Genomic DNA, 18,035 nt, shown 5'->3' on the forward strand with positions numbered 1-18,035 from the left:
CTGACATAATCAGACATATAAGACCCAAGATCAACGGCTTAACGTGCTAGCGTAGAGTAACAATACCAATTCCCTAACGAAAATTACAAAAACTTTTATTTTTCCGACCTAGCATTCAAACCCGACCTCGAATCGAAATCATCCTTAAGCTGAATGTCCACTTGTTATAACTTGTCGATCGGCAATTAAAAAAAGAAAAACGTAATCAAGAATAAATAAAAAAGAAGGAAAGAGGTTGTAAACAAATAGTTTTTTGAAATCAAAGTCGTTGTAACTGGTTTCCCATCGAGATAAGGTACACGGTGAACGTACGATCCAACTTCGGTCAATTAGGTCATTATGTGTATTATTTAAAAATCAAAAATAATATAAAATAAAAATGCAATTGGCCATATTTTAAAAATATATAACGCGTCCAGCCAATAATTCTTTTGTTTTAAATGCCTCAATGTTTCATATAATTCTTAAGTATTTAAATTTCACTAATTTCAATAGAACGGTATACGTTTACGTATCAACTTCGACAATAATGGAACGTTATGAATTACATTCCACGCAAGGAATTCAAATGAAAGGAAGGAAATTCATTTCATTTTAATTCCTTATACAATTGTAAAAATCACACTTAATACCTTTTTCGACTACACACAAATGTGTAACTAGGTTTTTTACCAAAATATTCATTGATACCACAAATCTTTAAATCGATCAAATCAATAAATACTTCGAACTCCGTCCATTCGTATTTTTTTTATTTATATTAATTATCCTGACGTCTAAATTGATAGCACTGATAGTACGCCACCTTTGTCCATATTTACAACCAGAAGTTACCTACTTAAATTGTTATAGATTTTAAACTGTGCATCATCACCGAACATATCTGATGATAGAGCAAGTAGATGGTTAAACTCTTCAATGGGCCTTACAATCCCTTCAATTTAGGTTTTTAATATATATTTTTTATGGGCAGGCTGCCTGTCCCAACTTCATCATGTTCAAGAAAATTAAAAATGAAATAATTCAATTTTCAATTCAATTAAAATTTTATTTTAATATTACAAAAAGTCACACACTTGGTCAATATAGCCATCTTGATATCCACTCAAACGTATACAAAAAAATCAACAAAATTGTTCCAGGTATTTAGAAGAAGTTAAGCGTCTAAATATACACAGAAGATTTATAAACATTATATACAACGATAATACTTTATGTCGTAATTATATCGATGCTCAATACTTCATAATATTAGGTTAAAGTTGCAAATTTTAGCAACTTAAATTAGTTTGATATAGACTACCAGTAATTGGCAATATCCCAAATCTATGTATATCTTATACCAGGTTCTGGTACTTGTGATTAGTTATTCTCGTAGTCGATGGTTAAGGAAAAAATAGTGTGATATCTGCATGTCTGGAATGGAATTCTGACATATGTTTATCCAACCTCCGTTGGAAAAGCGTTGTTGAATAGATTCCAATCTTAAAGTCCATAGAAAAAGTTTTAGAATTTTCCCAGCAGTTAAACGTTTATTTAATGTAAAAGATGACCATCAAATTTGCAGATATAAAAACGACAATCGAAAAAAAACGAAACGAAAATCACTATAAGTATCATTACAATCCACAGGACCTGCGACTTTCACCCCAGAGAAGTCTCTAGACACTAGACCAACCAATACCAAATTTCACACAAATAAAACCTTATTCTGGTCTAAGGTTTGAACAGAGGACCTCAATGTTTGAAGCCTAGCCACTAAATTAACAATACTTTTTATAAAATAAACATGATGACTAACGTTTATGAAATAGACAAAATGAAAAATGTTCTTATAGTAGAAATCCTAACAAAAATGTATTAAAAGGGGCGCGCGTGCTTCGTGCTTGTTTATAGTGGATCTTGTACAAATGCGAGATCGAACTATGCATTGGATATTTTTCAGGATAATTTCCTATTATTTATTTAGATTACAATTTGTTCTTTGTTCAACAAACATCGATAAATTCTCTTCACAGTAAATATAAGGAGCCTTCTTATAACAGTTTATTCATAGTTTCTCAAATATTAATGTATATTTCCTTAATAAAAAGAATAAAAAATAAACAGTTTTATTTACAGTTCCAGAAAATTCAATTTTTGATGTCTATTTTCCGGAATAATAAATATAACTCTACTCACAAAATAAAACGAATAAATGATTCGGAAACAGAGTTTTTAAACATATTATTGAACGAAATAAACGGCTTTATATGACAGTTTTTATATAATACAGGTTGTATTCAATCTCTCGAAATAAAAAAAAAAGTAATGTCGTGTACATTTTTTTCTCCGATTGCTTCAAAAACCGTGATGAAAACAACAATGTTTTTTATGACAAACATATTTTGTTCAAAACATTCGATGATACTTTTATTTTTCGAAGCATAAAAGAGTATTATTTTATTTGTAACCAAATGTTATGTGTATATACTACTAACATAATACAGGTACAATATTTTAATTTCTGTACGATTTATTTTAATACGCGTAAATGTAACTTTGAACCCACTGTCGTTAACGACCTACCAAATTTCTAACAAATTAAAGCCAACTGAAGAATCGTAATGTAGTTGGCTTAAATGTCAACTTTGAATAGAAATTCAGAGGTAAGTCTCAGATAATTTTACTTTAAATGTACTTAGAGAAAGATCCAACTTTAAAGATCCAACGTCTATTCGGAACAAACTTCGCCTAGGAATCGATGCTAAGATGGAACACGTTGAATTTTGTATGAAATAGCAGATGCAGTCGGTACTGGAAGATATATAATATTTCCGGCTGTACTCTTAAGTCTCCGTCTCATAAAATATGTAAAGGTATTTTCACATAGAATTTATCCTCGTTTAGTACTTGAGATATTTGGTGTGATTTTTATATTTTATATTTAGATCGCTCTTAGAAGCGATGTTAATGGAAATAGGCACACCGATGTTTTATTTAAGAAGATAAGTTAAAAAAAAAAAACAGAAAAATTTTATTCATCTCATCATTGGCGTGAACATGGCAAAAACTGGAGGTAAAATTTTCCCAGAATATTCGCAATTAAAAAAAAACATGTTATATAAATAAAAGATTGTGATAAAATTACATCCTGTAATATACGAGATGAATTAGGAATACAAATTAATTACATAAAAACTCAGTGCATTATTTCTACACCAAGCTTTTATATACATATTTATACATATGACTACTTCCACTAATTAACCACGCACTATCTTTGTAAAATGAAATCAATACAATGGCACGACATTACAACAAGAAGCGGTAACAATGTGTACATATTGTATGTATATTCAATACAATCAACAGTTCTGTATAAGTAGGCTTATCTATTTAAACTATATCTAAATATTTATACAAAACTAGTTAGTGCTTTTTTATTCTCAGTCAAATATTTTTTTTTATTTTGATAGTTTTATCAATCTTCAATTTTTTATAAATAAGCTTAATAATTTTCGGAACGTGCTAATTTCATATTAATTATGAGTGCAAAATAATCGTATTTGTGACCTTGAATTGTAAAAAACGCAACAGTTCAGGCCTCTTAGAGATATCTAAGTCGCAGATTGAAATGAGATGTTCTTCTCAGGTCCGAGGTGTTTATTTCCGAACCGGTAAGCAAGTGTAACACTTCTATATTAAATAAAGATTATTGACTTTGACTTTTGACTTTTAGATGCATTTGAAGAGATGACTAAGATGATGAAGACGAAGAGATGACTGTTGAATAGTAAACTGACTACTAAAGAAGCAATACAATTGTTTGTATCTCATCAATGTAAGAGATTAGAATGGGAGCTTTGTGCGAGCCCGTCTGTGTACCATTCATTATACATACTACCACCAAACACTAATAATTAGCATTATTGAAAGCAAAGTGACATCACATCTTAAATCCCAGGATTGGCGAGGCAATGTAAATGTTGAAATATTTCATTGTCAGTGCAGTAACCAGTTAAAAACCTTCGCTATAAAAAAGGATTTATGTGTACGCAACTAAATAATGTTAAGCTGCTCAGAAAATATTTATAGAATATCAAAGAGGATTATTTTTTACTATATTCTCGTCTTCTCCCCATCCATCTAGTCTACAACTACCGATCAATCAACTCGTAACCAATTTTACTACATTAGTAAGAAATATATGCTCAGAAAGCGGAAACCTACCGTCGAGTATATTCCGTAACACTGCCTATATCTATATTATATAATACTAGTAGCTTTTAATTTTTTAGTAGACTTTATTAAATTAATAACAAAATATACCCTTTATATAATGGTCCCTTTGCTCAGTCGCATTTAGTATTTCGCGGTTATTTTCGAAACATTTGTTTATATAATATGGCTATTCATAATTGTATTATATTATTCTGTAACAAAAAATATTTATTATTAACTACCCGTGTGGGATATCTCACCGGAATTCGAAATCCCACCTAATTTTGTAAAGGGTTATCGACCCTTTCCATCAAAATTAATTAATTCATTCTTAAATCAAAAATGGCAAACTTTTATACAAATTTTCGTCGTTTTGGAAAATTTCATACTGTCTCTCATTTGTGTCCTTTACTCATAAGTCAAAAGTTAATTAACAACCTGTACAAGTTATTGAATACACATGGCAGGTTTTCAACTGACACGCAAAAAAAGCGAACTTTTATCCCTGTTTTTTAATTTTGAAAAATTCTTTCCACCTGTTTTGCATAAGGAATCCACTGGTTTAGGCTGAGCGCTGTAAGAAATTAACTCAAAATAAAAACTTATTAAGTATGTAGATATTAAATATTACTTAATAGTTGTTTTAACAGACTTAAAGTTACAAACAAACATATATTTTTATATATATATATATAACTGATAAATAAACAAAATTCAAAGTTAAAATCACAAATCCACCATTGGGCTAAAGCCTTCTCTAATTGAATGCTTATAATTTACACCACAAGAAGTGGAATAAGCCTCCGCAAAAAACATAGAACAGTTTGTTCATATACTTTTATGTACATATACAAGATATATTTCATTTTAAAATGAATAACAGTTAACAGAATTGTATACAATGATCCATTACAAAGTTCCGTCCAATCAGCATCGTACCTGCATGTAAATCAAACTAATCGAATCCCATAGTTCGGTGTATGCAGAACGTGCCGTGATGCCACTATACAGTTTATGCTTACTTACTGGCAAGCTGTCACTATATCAAAGGATTTTTTAGCCACAATCTAAGGGCTGTCTATAACACGCATCGACTTTTAATAGAAAACTAATCTGATTCATTTCGTCAATCAATCTTTTATTGTATTATGTTGTTGACTTATACTTACCTGTATGGGAAGTTCCATAATTTTACGAAAGCTTCGTCCGCATATATTAACATTCCTCCCTCTCATTTACCTTATTCCGATTGACCTAAATTAAATGAAGGTACGCTGAGTAAGTTTATTAAAAATTATTGTCTCAACAAAAGTGCGAGACTGGCGTATGACTACGCAATACTACATGTATTCCAAGCTTATAAGCTTAAAGATATTTCTTCGGACGAATCCTTCGTATAATTATGATAGAACTTCACATGGATGTAAGTTCGTGTAATCATTAATTATTGACTAGCTAACAGACCCAGTTTCGCACAGATAGAATAAGGGCCTGAATAAATTTTTTATCATAACATACAACACTATTGGTCGGAATACTTATTTACGAAATCATTATCACATTCCCACAAATTTACAGAAAATTTTAATGAATTATACATTTAAACCTTGCTCGTGAATCACTCCGTCCATTAGTGAAAAACGTATTCAAATCAGCAGTGCGATTCTGTAAGAAATCACTTCGTATCTCACTCGTGAAATGTTGACACCTGACTTACAATGATCCGCCATTTTTTATATAGTAAAGGTGAAATATCATATTCTGATATTTCACACTATAGTTCTGCGGTTTGATTCGAGTTCCTTGTTACTGAATAGCTACCGTTTGGTATTTTTTGATTTAATCCCGTTCAAACCTGATTAAAGGATTTTTTACAATATGTAATTAACGAACTTATCAAGTTCTATCATAATTATACGAAGCACCTCTTTCGGAATACATGTATCGTAAAATATATAGATTTAGACTTTTTTAAAGATTTTTTCGATAATAAAACCTACTAACTTTGTATCGGTCCGACCTGGGGTTTGAACGCAGGACCTCGTTATCTGCAGCCTTATATCTAGCCATGAGACCAAGAAGGCATTCGGCAGATATAACCATTATATATTTGTCTTCTCTAAGTCCGCCTATCATCTGCCAATTATAGTACTGCCTAACATTGAATCGCTGTAATCTGGTTCGATAGGTAAATCAGTCAATTTAATTACAAATACTAGGGATGTAACTCAGATTCGATTATTGGGAAAGCACTATCTATGTTCCAGACACAATCCAATGTGTGCATTTTTAAACGAAAAGCTGCAATAGTAACTTGTCTTGATCGTAATATTCTAGAAAATGTTATAACAACTACTGGGTACAGTAGAGCCTTTATTCATCTTAAAATCTAAGTTTAGAGAATTGTATCACACGCTGCATTTGTAGATTTTCTACAAATGCAGCAGTCTACTACTGCACCCACCGGACCAAATAAACTTATTATGAGTTTCTCAAATTATTTATGAATGCAAAATAATCGAGTCTGTGACCTTGAATTGTGTAAAACGCAACAGTTCAGGCCTGAAATGAATGAAAAAAAATATATCCCGCTGAGTTTCTTTCGCCGGTTCTTCTCAGGTCCGAGGTGCTAAATTCCGAACCGGTGGTAGATTTTTGACAATCAATAAGCAAGTGCAAACACTTCTATATCGAATAAAGATTTTTGACTTTGACTTTGACTTTGACTTCTCAGGTCCGAGGTGTTTATTTCCAAACCGGTGGTAAATTTTTCATTATCTATTAAAGTGTAACACTTCTATATTAAATAAAGATTTTTGACTTTGACTTTTGACTTTTAGATCTATGGGCGGTGGATCAGTTCAGGCGGTGGTTTCTATTTGTCCGACCGATTGTTTTTTTTCTACATACCAGATAAATCTAACTTAATCAAATGCGTTAATTAAAAAAACTGATAGTTATATGATGATGTCTACTTTATATCATACAAAAAGTATTTTTTTATTTATTTCGAATTTCGAAGGGCAACTTTCTCAATGCATATATTATTATTAACTTCATGTATGATTGTGTATATTTAGGTTCGAAGTATTTTCCGCTACGCTGTTCCAATGTTCTCCTCAAAACATAGCAGGCCTTGAACCAGCAATGAGAAATCTAAAGGACTTGCTTGACTTTTTTTTTGTTTCTTCTATAGCTATATTAATACAAAAGAAAATTAACGCATAAATTCGAACTACATAGTATATTAATTATGCTAATACACTTTTATACTAGTTTAAATAGCCGTGGTGCATTTATTACATGTTTCAATCAGCATTGAATATATATTTTAACATTGATCTAAATTCCTATTTTATTTATCTGAACTATGAATTAAAATCAGTTCTTAAACGGTAAAGTCGGGTTTAGATATAGTATTAAAAATTGGCAAATTATTTATAACATATCCGTGATTTTTTTTTTGGTTCTTTCACCTTTTCTACACTGCGAGTTAGATATCGATGTATTTTTATAGTATACATGTAATTCCAATTATTTGCCACGTATTATCAATCATAATTAAAATAAATTTTATTCAAGGATTTCCTGCTAATAATTACACCCATTCCAACCGAGGAAGATAAACAAAATAAAAATCAAACCGCCAGTTTTTACGAATCCATGACTAATAATTATAATTATTCAAGATATTGACCGAAACCGTGTCAATTCAATGTCAAAGATGTTAAGTTCGCTCCTCCTGCGATTGGAGTAGGCTATATACTTTACAATTTATAACTTTTTTTTTTAAATACATATGTTTCAAACACCTTTTTATACTTACTGACTGACAAACGTTCAGCCTAAGCCGGTGGGCCTAATCCACTTAGTAAACTTTTAAGTCTCTATAGGATGAAATTTTATGCAAAAAATCCTTATGGATAAGATTAAATAGAGGGTTTGTACAGATAATCATCATTTCTAATGTGTAAAAATGGGGATGAAAGTTTGTATGGTTCGAAATACGGAATTCTATATTTAGGGTTCCGCTGATGACAAAAAAAGTCATTTCAACGTTTTTGGAAATTCATAAATGACAAATAAAAAAAAGCAGTGTTTTTCGGTGGTATATACCATTTCCACGGAAATTTAAATAAAGCATGTGTAAATAGACGTGAGGCTTTCCATAATCATTTGGTAAGATTAGCTAATTCTGCCCTGATTGCGTTGTTATATTTTCTATACACCCCATCATTTATAAAATAAAACCTTAAAGTCATCCGTACCTACCTGAACTAGGAAGATTAAAAAGAACACGTCATTTAACTATATTAGTTAAGATTTTTGACGCTAAAATCTTAATTAACAGTAATGTTCGGTAAGATTCTTGTTGTTTAATTTTAGAGGATCTTTTTGAAAAAAAAAACATTTTAATACTATCTTATATTTAAAATCTCCATCACAAGTTTAAACATTCAATTAAAATTTAAATCCTTCATTATTTTCAAAGAAGGTTTCTGTAATTTTTATCTTTATTTACGACCAATAATATTCATAATCCAATTATTTATTTAGGTTCGATTGAATCTATTATAAAATTATTAACATTCACTAACGAGTGTTTTAAATTTATTTATTTAAGAATAAATATACATAAATATCAAATCACTTAATTGGTCAATTAATAAAAATGTCCTTTATGTATAAACATAAAAAACTAATATATAATATATTTTTTTATTTCGGATTTAAGTGATCGATTACGAATGTTATTTCGGATGAACTTCTTTTTATGATATTAACAAAGGAATGTTTTATTACTTTGAGTATTTAAATAAAAATCAAAATTTAAAATATCAATATTAATAATATGTTAATTGTATTTTTATTTCATTTGGTTATTTATTTTCTATCTATCATTTTATATCATATCTGTTCTAGCGAACCGCCCCTGCTTCGCATGGGTGCAATGCTGAATCGAAATAAGTATGTCTTTATATACAACGTCCACAGTTTTCCAGTCATTAGACAATACAAACCGCTATGTTCCTACGTTTTATATCTGTAATATCTTCGAAAATATTAATTTAAATTACATGATATAAAGGGCCATATTGATCGATATTAAACGCACAATGTATTTAAGAACTTTATTTAAGAACTAATTGTTACTTAATGGGATAAGGATTAATGACGAAAATAAGCCATTATTCCTCGTAAAAATTAAAGGATACAAAATGGTTACTGTAGGTTATCCCTAAGAGATAGACACATACCATCGCAGACGTTGTTGTAGAGTTTTTTAAGGTGTACAATATTGTACTACATTATTTTTTATCTTTCTCGTAGAGTTCAGCCAGCGTTTGCACTGTAAGCGCAAAAAGTGTGTTTATTTACGACATCACTTTAAAAACCTCCACAATTATCACTGTTTCTCTACTACACTATACATGTATTATACATATAAACCTTCCTCTTGAATCATTCTATCTGTTACAAAAACCGCATCAAAATTGCGTTATTTTAAAGATCTAAGCATAGACAGGGGCAGACAAAAAGCGGTAAGTGACTTTGTTTTATACTATGTCATGATATATGTACAGTGTAAGCTCCATGTAACGTCACTCAATTTAACCACAAACCCTATAAAGCATTTCTTTTTTAGTTGCCAAAATTAGTAAAAACTGCGCCGTGTTTAGAGTTCATGCATCATATAGAGGGTTATTGGTAATTCGACGTATTAGGAGGTGATAGGCGTGACTATTCGCGATAATTTTAACCCCCACATATATAATGCGAAAGTGAATCATTTTTCGGTTTGCTACGTTTTTTTAGATTTTTTCAAAAAAAGTCAATTTAAATTCTATTTTTTTCTTCTGATTTATAAAAACAAATAAACATTGGTCACTTGTCAATATTAAAACAATAATTATTTATCCAAATTTAAAAATGCGAGAGGAAAAACGACATTATGTCAATATTTTTTTGATTGTTTTTCCACAAAAATGCCGTAAAATAAAAATTGTTCTAAAACTTGTACTGTACATTATTTTAAAAACATAACCGTTTTCTTAGCCCTCCAAAAATGTATAACAACTAGGAACTTATTTCAAAGCAACTGAAATAAAATGTCCACAAAGGACGCTGGTGGAAATTCGTATTCGAACAAAACTTTACTATACATATATCGAACTTTCTAAGAAATCCGTTCTTTAATTTGGGATTTGCTTGCACGCCTAGACTGTTATTATAAGGAGTCATGGATTATCTATACGTTATCATATTCTTAGTTGCCACAAACTTTCAAACTCTAAACGTGGCAAGTAAGAGAAAATCAATGTGTATTAACGAAAGTTTTACTGATACATTCTGTATGGAGGCGAGAGAGAATATAAGTGATATTGGCAGGCTTTGGATTTAGTTGCTCTACCATGTCCACAATATGGAAAAAAATTCTTCTCTCCATTTAACGACAAATAAACAATACTACTCTGTAACGTGGAAATACACACAGTCCCTTGAGTGCCGGTATATAGAGTTTACACTATATATATATATATTTAAGTTTATGAAATGTGCCTTCTCATATACCAAATAGTTCGTACTGTTTTTTTTATTATATATTTTAACAATCTTAGAGTGCAATACAGGTTCAGATTGTACGTGTCGACCTGTAAATTATTATGTGTCTGAGTTATTGTTCTTTCCTATTCGGGTGTGAAATCTTTCATAATAATTCAAGGGATAAGCATACCTTTTATGCTAAGTTATCTGTGACTTGTAAAATATAAATAGAAAACATTAAATATGTAAAAATATTTAGATTAATGAGCTACGGTAGATTTAATATATATGTATACTGTAAATATCAAAATATTCCATTCCAGTCAGTATGTTTTTTTCGTTATATTACATAAACACACAAACATTAGAAAACAAGTTTTTTAAAACATTAATTAAATACAAAAAAGTTATTTTAAGATGAATCTTATCTATATTTCCGACCACAATCAGCATAATTAAAGCAATTTTTTTATGCTTTACTGGCTAGCCTTCGTGGCTTCGTACTGGCCTTCGCCTTCGCTGTCTTTGCGGGTAAAAAACTGGTAAACATAGAACGTTTATTCAGTAATATATTTAACATTTCACACGGCGCCCGCTAGCTGTGTTGGCATCATTTTTTCAATATCTTCAACAATCATTGTCATATTTCAGTCAATTTACGCAAAATACTTAATAAATTATATAAATAAACTTTCTTCATGAATAATCTGCCCGTTAGTGAGAACGGTAGTTTTTGGATTTTATTGCGTTCAGACCAAACCGAAGTAGCACTTTATTTGTCGTTTTATAATAGGTATCTGAACTAGATGTTTAAGGGTCATTATTAGCTAAACGCAATACACTACTGACAATAGCCCTCTCCCAAATAAGCCAAAGCTTCCGGTTTTTCGCCTCCACCATCCAGCAGAGTTCTACCATCTTCTTCATGTCATTGGTCCACTTGAAAAATACCCTACGGACATCTCTAAGCTTGAGATTATCAGTCTGCCAGACGAATTGATGAGTTCCAGCTTTCGATCAGGCTGCATCACCCTAGACCACATCCACACTATTCGGCAGACTGTGCATAAGACCGAAGAGTATAATGAACATCTGTGTATGGTCTTTGTGAATTACGAGAAATTCTAAATCCAGGACTGTAAAACGAAAGCGATCTAAATGAACAGAGGGGTGAAACGAGGAGATGTTATATCTCCGAAACTCTTTACGCGTTGTGGAGTCAATGTAAACGCTGAGTACATTACGTACCATAGGATAATATAATTGAATATACCTGTGACAGGTTTTTATCCGACACATTCAATTTTCCCCGCAATTAATACTTTCACCGCCAAGCACGGAATAAAACTTTACTGGTTCTACCTAGCTTTGAACCCGCATTCATCGGTTAATAATAATCAATATATATAAAAATACTGTATATAGTAATTTATATATATATATATAAATTACTATATACAGTATTTTTATATATATATAGCGAAGATCTGCTGATGTTTAGTAAAAAATATATAACAAAAATATATAAAAAAAATAACACCACAATTTATAAAAATAAAATGTAAAAAAAGGCACGGGCAACTGTGAGCCCGTGGATGTTGTATATTAAATAAAAAAATAAAATAATAATCAATATTCTAACCACTGGCCAACTTGGTTTTAATAAAGATGTCTATATATTCGCTTTATATATTTTTTAATATTTTTGTAATTTTATGAAACCTAGATATGTAACATATTCAAAATAAGATCATCATTCGATTCACAGTCGAAAGAGGTATTAAATGTCATAATAAAAAAATATATTTGAATGAATAACCAACTTTATTTAAAAAAAAATGGTATAAAAAGCTTTTTGTATGTTTTACCAATAATAATTTATGAAATAGAGTTCATAGGGCCAAGTGGGTAGGGCATGAGGATTTTAACAAAAGATCGCTGTTTTAAATGTGGACAAGCGTTATTAATGGGGTTTTTGTACAACTTTATATGACATCTTTGGGAACCTTTAATCGTCGACATAAAGATTTACGACATCATAAGTATATACTTTTTTATTTAAAATAGGTAGTCAAGTGATACCTAATGGAAAGTATTCACCACTGCCGCTAGACAGTGGCAGTATAAGAATTATTACTCACCCCCGTATTGGCAATTCGCCACTAACCTCCGGAATTTTATTACGTTTTATGCCCATAGTCGCCATGTACCATTTCAAAGGGTGAATGTCACACTGGGTCATTCACCCTTTAAAATGGTACACGACAATACTAAGTATTGCTTTTATGGCGGTTGAATATGTCAAGAGTAGTTGACTACCAGACGGTCTTACTTAATTAGTAACAATATCAGTATAAAAAATAATATCTTAATCCAATAATACATCTACATCCAATAAATACATCTTAAAATTAGTATAATTTGACCCGAACGTACCTAGTACATATAACAGACAAGATTATCAATCTCGTTTTAAAAACAAAATTATTCAACATCAGTACTTATATATAAAAACGAATCGAAGGCATCGACATCAGTATTTAAATAACCTTTAAATAATACTCACGAATTTATTTTTGAATTCATTAAAAATGTTCAAGTGGTTGTGTTTATTAGCCTGTTTCTTAGGCTCTTTGATTATCGATACAAACGCTAACGCAGGTAACAATTTGTTGTTATAAACACATTTTACTATTATTTAAAAATATTCAAATAAATTATTCATTGTTAGTTACTTAAATGTAATATGGGGTGTGATTTTTATTGTCATACGATTCAAGACGTACATATATTAATAATATTTAAATTTTAATAATATTGGATTTCCATAAAACATTTTAATCTAATAAATATATTAAGACAATATTTTTAGTTCATTGTATTAGCATGGTCGTATATTATATATTAGACTACTAATAAGATTAGTAAGTCTAAAAATCTTTACAAAAAATATTGTTCATCTATAATAATCTATACATAACGATATAATGATATCGCATTAACACACATGTACATTCGTTATACTCCAAGACCTAAGCCTCACCAACAGATTTGGCAAATGAATCCTCAGATCCGAAGTCTTACGGTCAATTTAAGTATTAAACAAAACCGATTCTAGATATTTGTTTTTTTTTTTTTGTTTTCCTTTCATAAATTTTTATTCTGAATTTTTCATTCAGGTAGATGATGGTTTTTTAATTTTAATTCTAATAAATTGAAAATTGATTTCATTGTAGTAAGTGAAATAATATATGCATGGGTTTATATGTATTGGTCACCTTACTTAATAGTTTTGTTCGGCTCGTGTGATACGTAATTGGTTTTGCTTGATATTTTATTTGCTACATATTCAGTATATGTATTTAATTAGATTGACAAAAAAAAAGACCAGCTGAGTTTCTTTCACGGGTTCTTCTCAAGTCAGGGTATTTACTTTTCCGAACCGTTGGTAGTGTTTAATTTGACTATCAACAAGTAAGTGTAATGCTTCTATATTGAATAAAGGAATTTGAGTTTGAGCTTGAGTTTGATGGTGTCGTTTATTGAAACAATGGTATATTTTAGTGCGTTGTTAAATTCTACCTAATAATTACATATGAAACATACTTAAACAATTACAGAACGAATTGATCTTCGACTGGCCTCATTATAGCGAAACGAATTATTTTACTTTCGAAGTTTCACTACCAGCCGAAGATTAAAATACATCATTCAGATAGCTGATATTACAAATAGATTCTAGTTTGGAATTTGCTGATAAGTCGAATTTAGACAAATGATTCCGCAAAGGGCTTTATCGATAACGTTATCATAGTATTTGAGTTATAACCATTTTAATAATAAGGAAAAAATATCAACTTTTAAAGTAGAGTACTTTGTTCACAATATTTAATTATATTATAATTAAAAAAAATACTGTACGATTATTTTAGTAGTCGTATTATTTTTTATGTTAACTGACTTTAATATATGCAATCTGTATATAATGTATACATTAAACATCTTAGTCTATATAACTCGTTAGGCAAGACAAAATCCGTTCAACAGTTGTCAACAAGCGAAATCGTACTTTGTTCTATTCAATTCAATGAGTCAATTGCACAACTGTATTCAACATCACCGAAATGGCCCAGTGGTTAGAACGCGTGCATCTTAACCGATGATTTCGGGTTCAAACCCAGGCAGGCACCACTGAATTTTCATGTGCTTAATTTGTGTTTATAACTCATCTCGTGCTCGGCGGTGAAGGAAAACATCGTGAGGAAACCTGCATGTGTCTAATTTCAACGAAATTCTGCCACATGTGTATTCCGCCAACCCGCATTGGAGCAGCGTGGTGGAATATGCTCCAAACCTTCTCCTCAAAGGTAGAGGAGGTCTTTAGCCCAGCAGTGGGAAAATTTACAGGCTGCTAATGCTAAAAAACAATGCTAATGCTAATAATTCAACATCACATTACGTTTGTGTACAATATATAAGTACTTCTCATACATTTTAGCCATTTATGCAAAATAAAGCAACAATCGTTATGTTGAGTTGTCCAGGCCTAATATGTAGATAACACCGATTAAGCAGTTATTTTTCTTCCGCAAACATCAATAGATTAAAATGGATTAACTTTGAGAATAGGCCCGTAACTGCTGATATTTAATATTTCTTGCTATGTCAATGTATATAAGAGATGTTGACTACCTAACCTAACCATCTAATGGAAAGGTTGGCCGTCTAAAATAAATTAAAAAATAATAATCTGTTATAGTGTTCGTTGTTAAACCATGCAAAGCGGATGATAAGGCTTGCCTTAAATCAAGCGCACAAGAAACTATACCTCACTTCACACTCGGAAACGAAGAATTAGGAATTCCAAGTACCGACCCACTCTTCGTCCCTGAGATAAAATCGAAACAACCGAGTCTTAGCATAGAACTAAGAGATAATGTTATTCGTGGTGCGAGCAAGACAAAAATCATGTATTTGGAGTGAGTATACAATATTTTTATTAATTACAACCCTACTTCTCACTTTTCAGAGAATGTTTATCGTATTTCAGTCTTCATTTGTTTTATAAAACAAATGAAGACTGAAATAGTTAAATTTTTTTAATGCTTACGTTCGCGGACGAGTTTATAGGCCACGTGATGGTAAGTAGTCATCACCACCCATAGACAATGGCCCTGTAAGAAATATTAACCATTCCTTACATCGCCAATGCGCCACCAAACTTAGGAACTAAGATGTTATGTCCCTTGTGCCTGTAGATACACTGGCTCACTCACTCTTCAAACCGAAACACGACTATACTGACCACTGTTGTTTAGTGGTAGAATATTTGATGAGTGGGCAGTATCTACCCAGACGGACTTGCACAAAGCGATACCACCAAGTGTGTAATACGAAGTACTACCTTAATATAATCTTGTTATTTGCAATACAATTGTTTTCGTTACTATAATGTTAGTGTGACAATTACAATGTAGGATTAATAATTAATAACATATCCTTTTATTTCTTTCAGGCGTGACGTAGAAAAACAAACAGTGAAATTGACCTTAGGCGTCCCTCTCCATATAACTGGCAAATATGATTTGCTAGGAAAGATTCTCTTCTTTGAAACAGTAGGCAACGGAGACTACGAATTAAAAACCAGTATGTATAATTTGTATATCATTATGGCCAGTCATCACTCTGAGATCGATATCTGAGTTACCGTGTAAAAAAAATCGACTTGTTGAAAACTTCGACGTTTTTTTTTTTTATGATATCGGTAGGCGGACGAGCAAATGGGCGACCTGATGATAAGTGGTCACCACCGCCCATAGACAATGGCGCTGTAAGAAATATTAACCATTCCTTACATCACCAATGCGCCACCAACCTTGGGAACGAAGATGTTATGTCCTTTGTGCCTGACTGGCTCACTCACCCTTCAAACCGGAACACAACAATACTGAGTACTGCTGCTTGGCGGTAGAATATTTGTGTGGGTGGTACCTACCCAGACGGGCTTGCACAAAGCCCTACCACCAAGTACCGTGACCAAAGGATCATTCTTCCGCATTATGTAACCATTTTAAAGATTATTGATGATTTTATTTTATGTTCACAGACAATATAGTGGTAAATATCGACGCGAAATATAAGGTAATCGAAAAAAACGGAAAAAATTACTGGAAAGTCACTGGTTTCAAATACACTTATGATTTGGTTGAAAAAGTACACATAAAATTTGATAATCTATTCGGAGGTGATGAGTCAAAGGGTAAGCACTGCATTAATTATGAAATATATAAAAAATGTGCAAAACATAAAATTTAATATACTTTTTATTAACTCTATTAAATATAGTACCAACATTAAAAAAAATGCTTATCACAAATTAGTTACATGCGTTCTTAGTAAGCATATCTAATACCGAATTGATTATAACAACTATACACGTATTCAAAATGTTGCATTAGAAAATAATTGTTAATATTTACGTTGATTCCAACCATATTTCATTATTTAAAACAGAAATGTTATCATTATTTTATAATTTTGGTTGCAGCTAAGCCGATTAATGATGTTTTAAATGAAAGCTGGAGGGAAATCATAGAGGAAATGGGCAACCCCATCATTGAAGCAATTGTTACTGCTTACTGCGATATTATAAAGAAATGGTTGCTGACTATGCCGACAGACAAGCTCGAAATTCTTTGAAGAACATACTTTATAAATATTTAAAATAAAAGAACAATAAATCTCTTACAAATAAAATATGTAGCGAATTTTATTACATAAGTTTAATCTCGTTTTAATCACCGTACTTAAATCAGAAAATACTAGAGTCATTTTAAGTATAGTAGTACCTATACTATGATTACGTAGGTACTACATTTTCATTTACAAATTCATCAGCTCATTTAAATTACATTTTTATCGTTTATTTATTGGTCGTCTTATTTGTTTATATTTACTAAGATAAATACAAACATCACAGTTCAGTATAATATAAAAAACCCTCGCTTTCCTAGTGACAAACCAGGACTACATCATTCAAGCCATTACAACGTTTCTTTACGTAATTATATCAATAATATCCTAACTTATTAAATACAGTTTTGAATTTGATTATTTTCGAATAGATGACTTGCTATCCTTTTTAACACCGCAAGCGAGAAAGAGATAGCATTTTATTTAGACCTGTTGCTCTGAATTTTCGGAACAACAAAATACCCTGAATATTAATGTTTAATTACTTTGAAGGTAATAAAATAGACATTAATTGAAGCCCACACAAACGTATT

At 31.0% G+C, this 18,035-nt stretch overlaps 1 protein-coding gene across 1 annotated transcript; it reads left to right on the forward strand.

Annotated features, from left to right (window-relative positions):
* Positions 1–3,042: 3,042 nt before the first annotated feature.
* Positions 3,043–17,448, forward strand: LOC125067095. The gene is made up of 5 exons (XM_047675474.1): positions 3,043–3,058; positions 15,509–15,728; positions 16,265–16,395; positions 16,856–17,008; positions 17,297–17,448. Exons 1-5 carry the CDS (start codon positions 3,043–3,045, stop codon positions 17,446–17,448), a joined length of 672 nt encoding a protein of 223 aa, XP_047531430.1.
* The last annotated feature ends 587 nt before the right edge of the window (positions 17,449–18,035 follow it).

The sequence above is a fragment of the Vanessa atalanta genome, chromosome 10, assembly GCF_905147765.1.
Source record: "Vanessa atalanta chromosome 10, ilVanAtal1.2, whole genome shotgun sequence".
In the NCBI taxonomy this organism is placed as follows: Eukaryota; Metazoa; Arthropoda; class Insecta; order Lepidoptera; family Nymphalidae; genus Vanessa; species Vanessa atalanta.

What these genes read in the sequence shown, in the direction of transcription:
- LOC125067095 (XM_047675474.1), top strand. An exon ending in ACAAAAATCATGTATTTGGA is followed by an intron (nt 15,729 to 16,264) that starts GTGAGTATACAA and finishes TATTTCTTTCAG; the next exon opens with GCGTGACGTAGAAAAACAAA. An exon ending in CGGAGGTGATGAGTCAAAGG is followed by an intron (nt 17,009 to 17,296) that starts GTAAGCACTGCA and finishes TTTTGGTTGCAG; the next exon opens with CTAAGCCGATTAATGATGTT.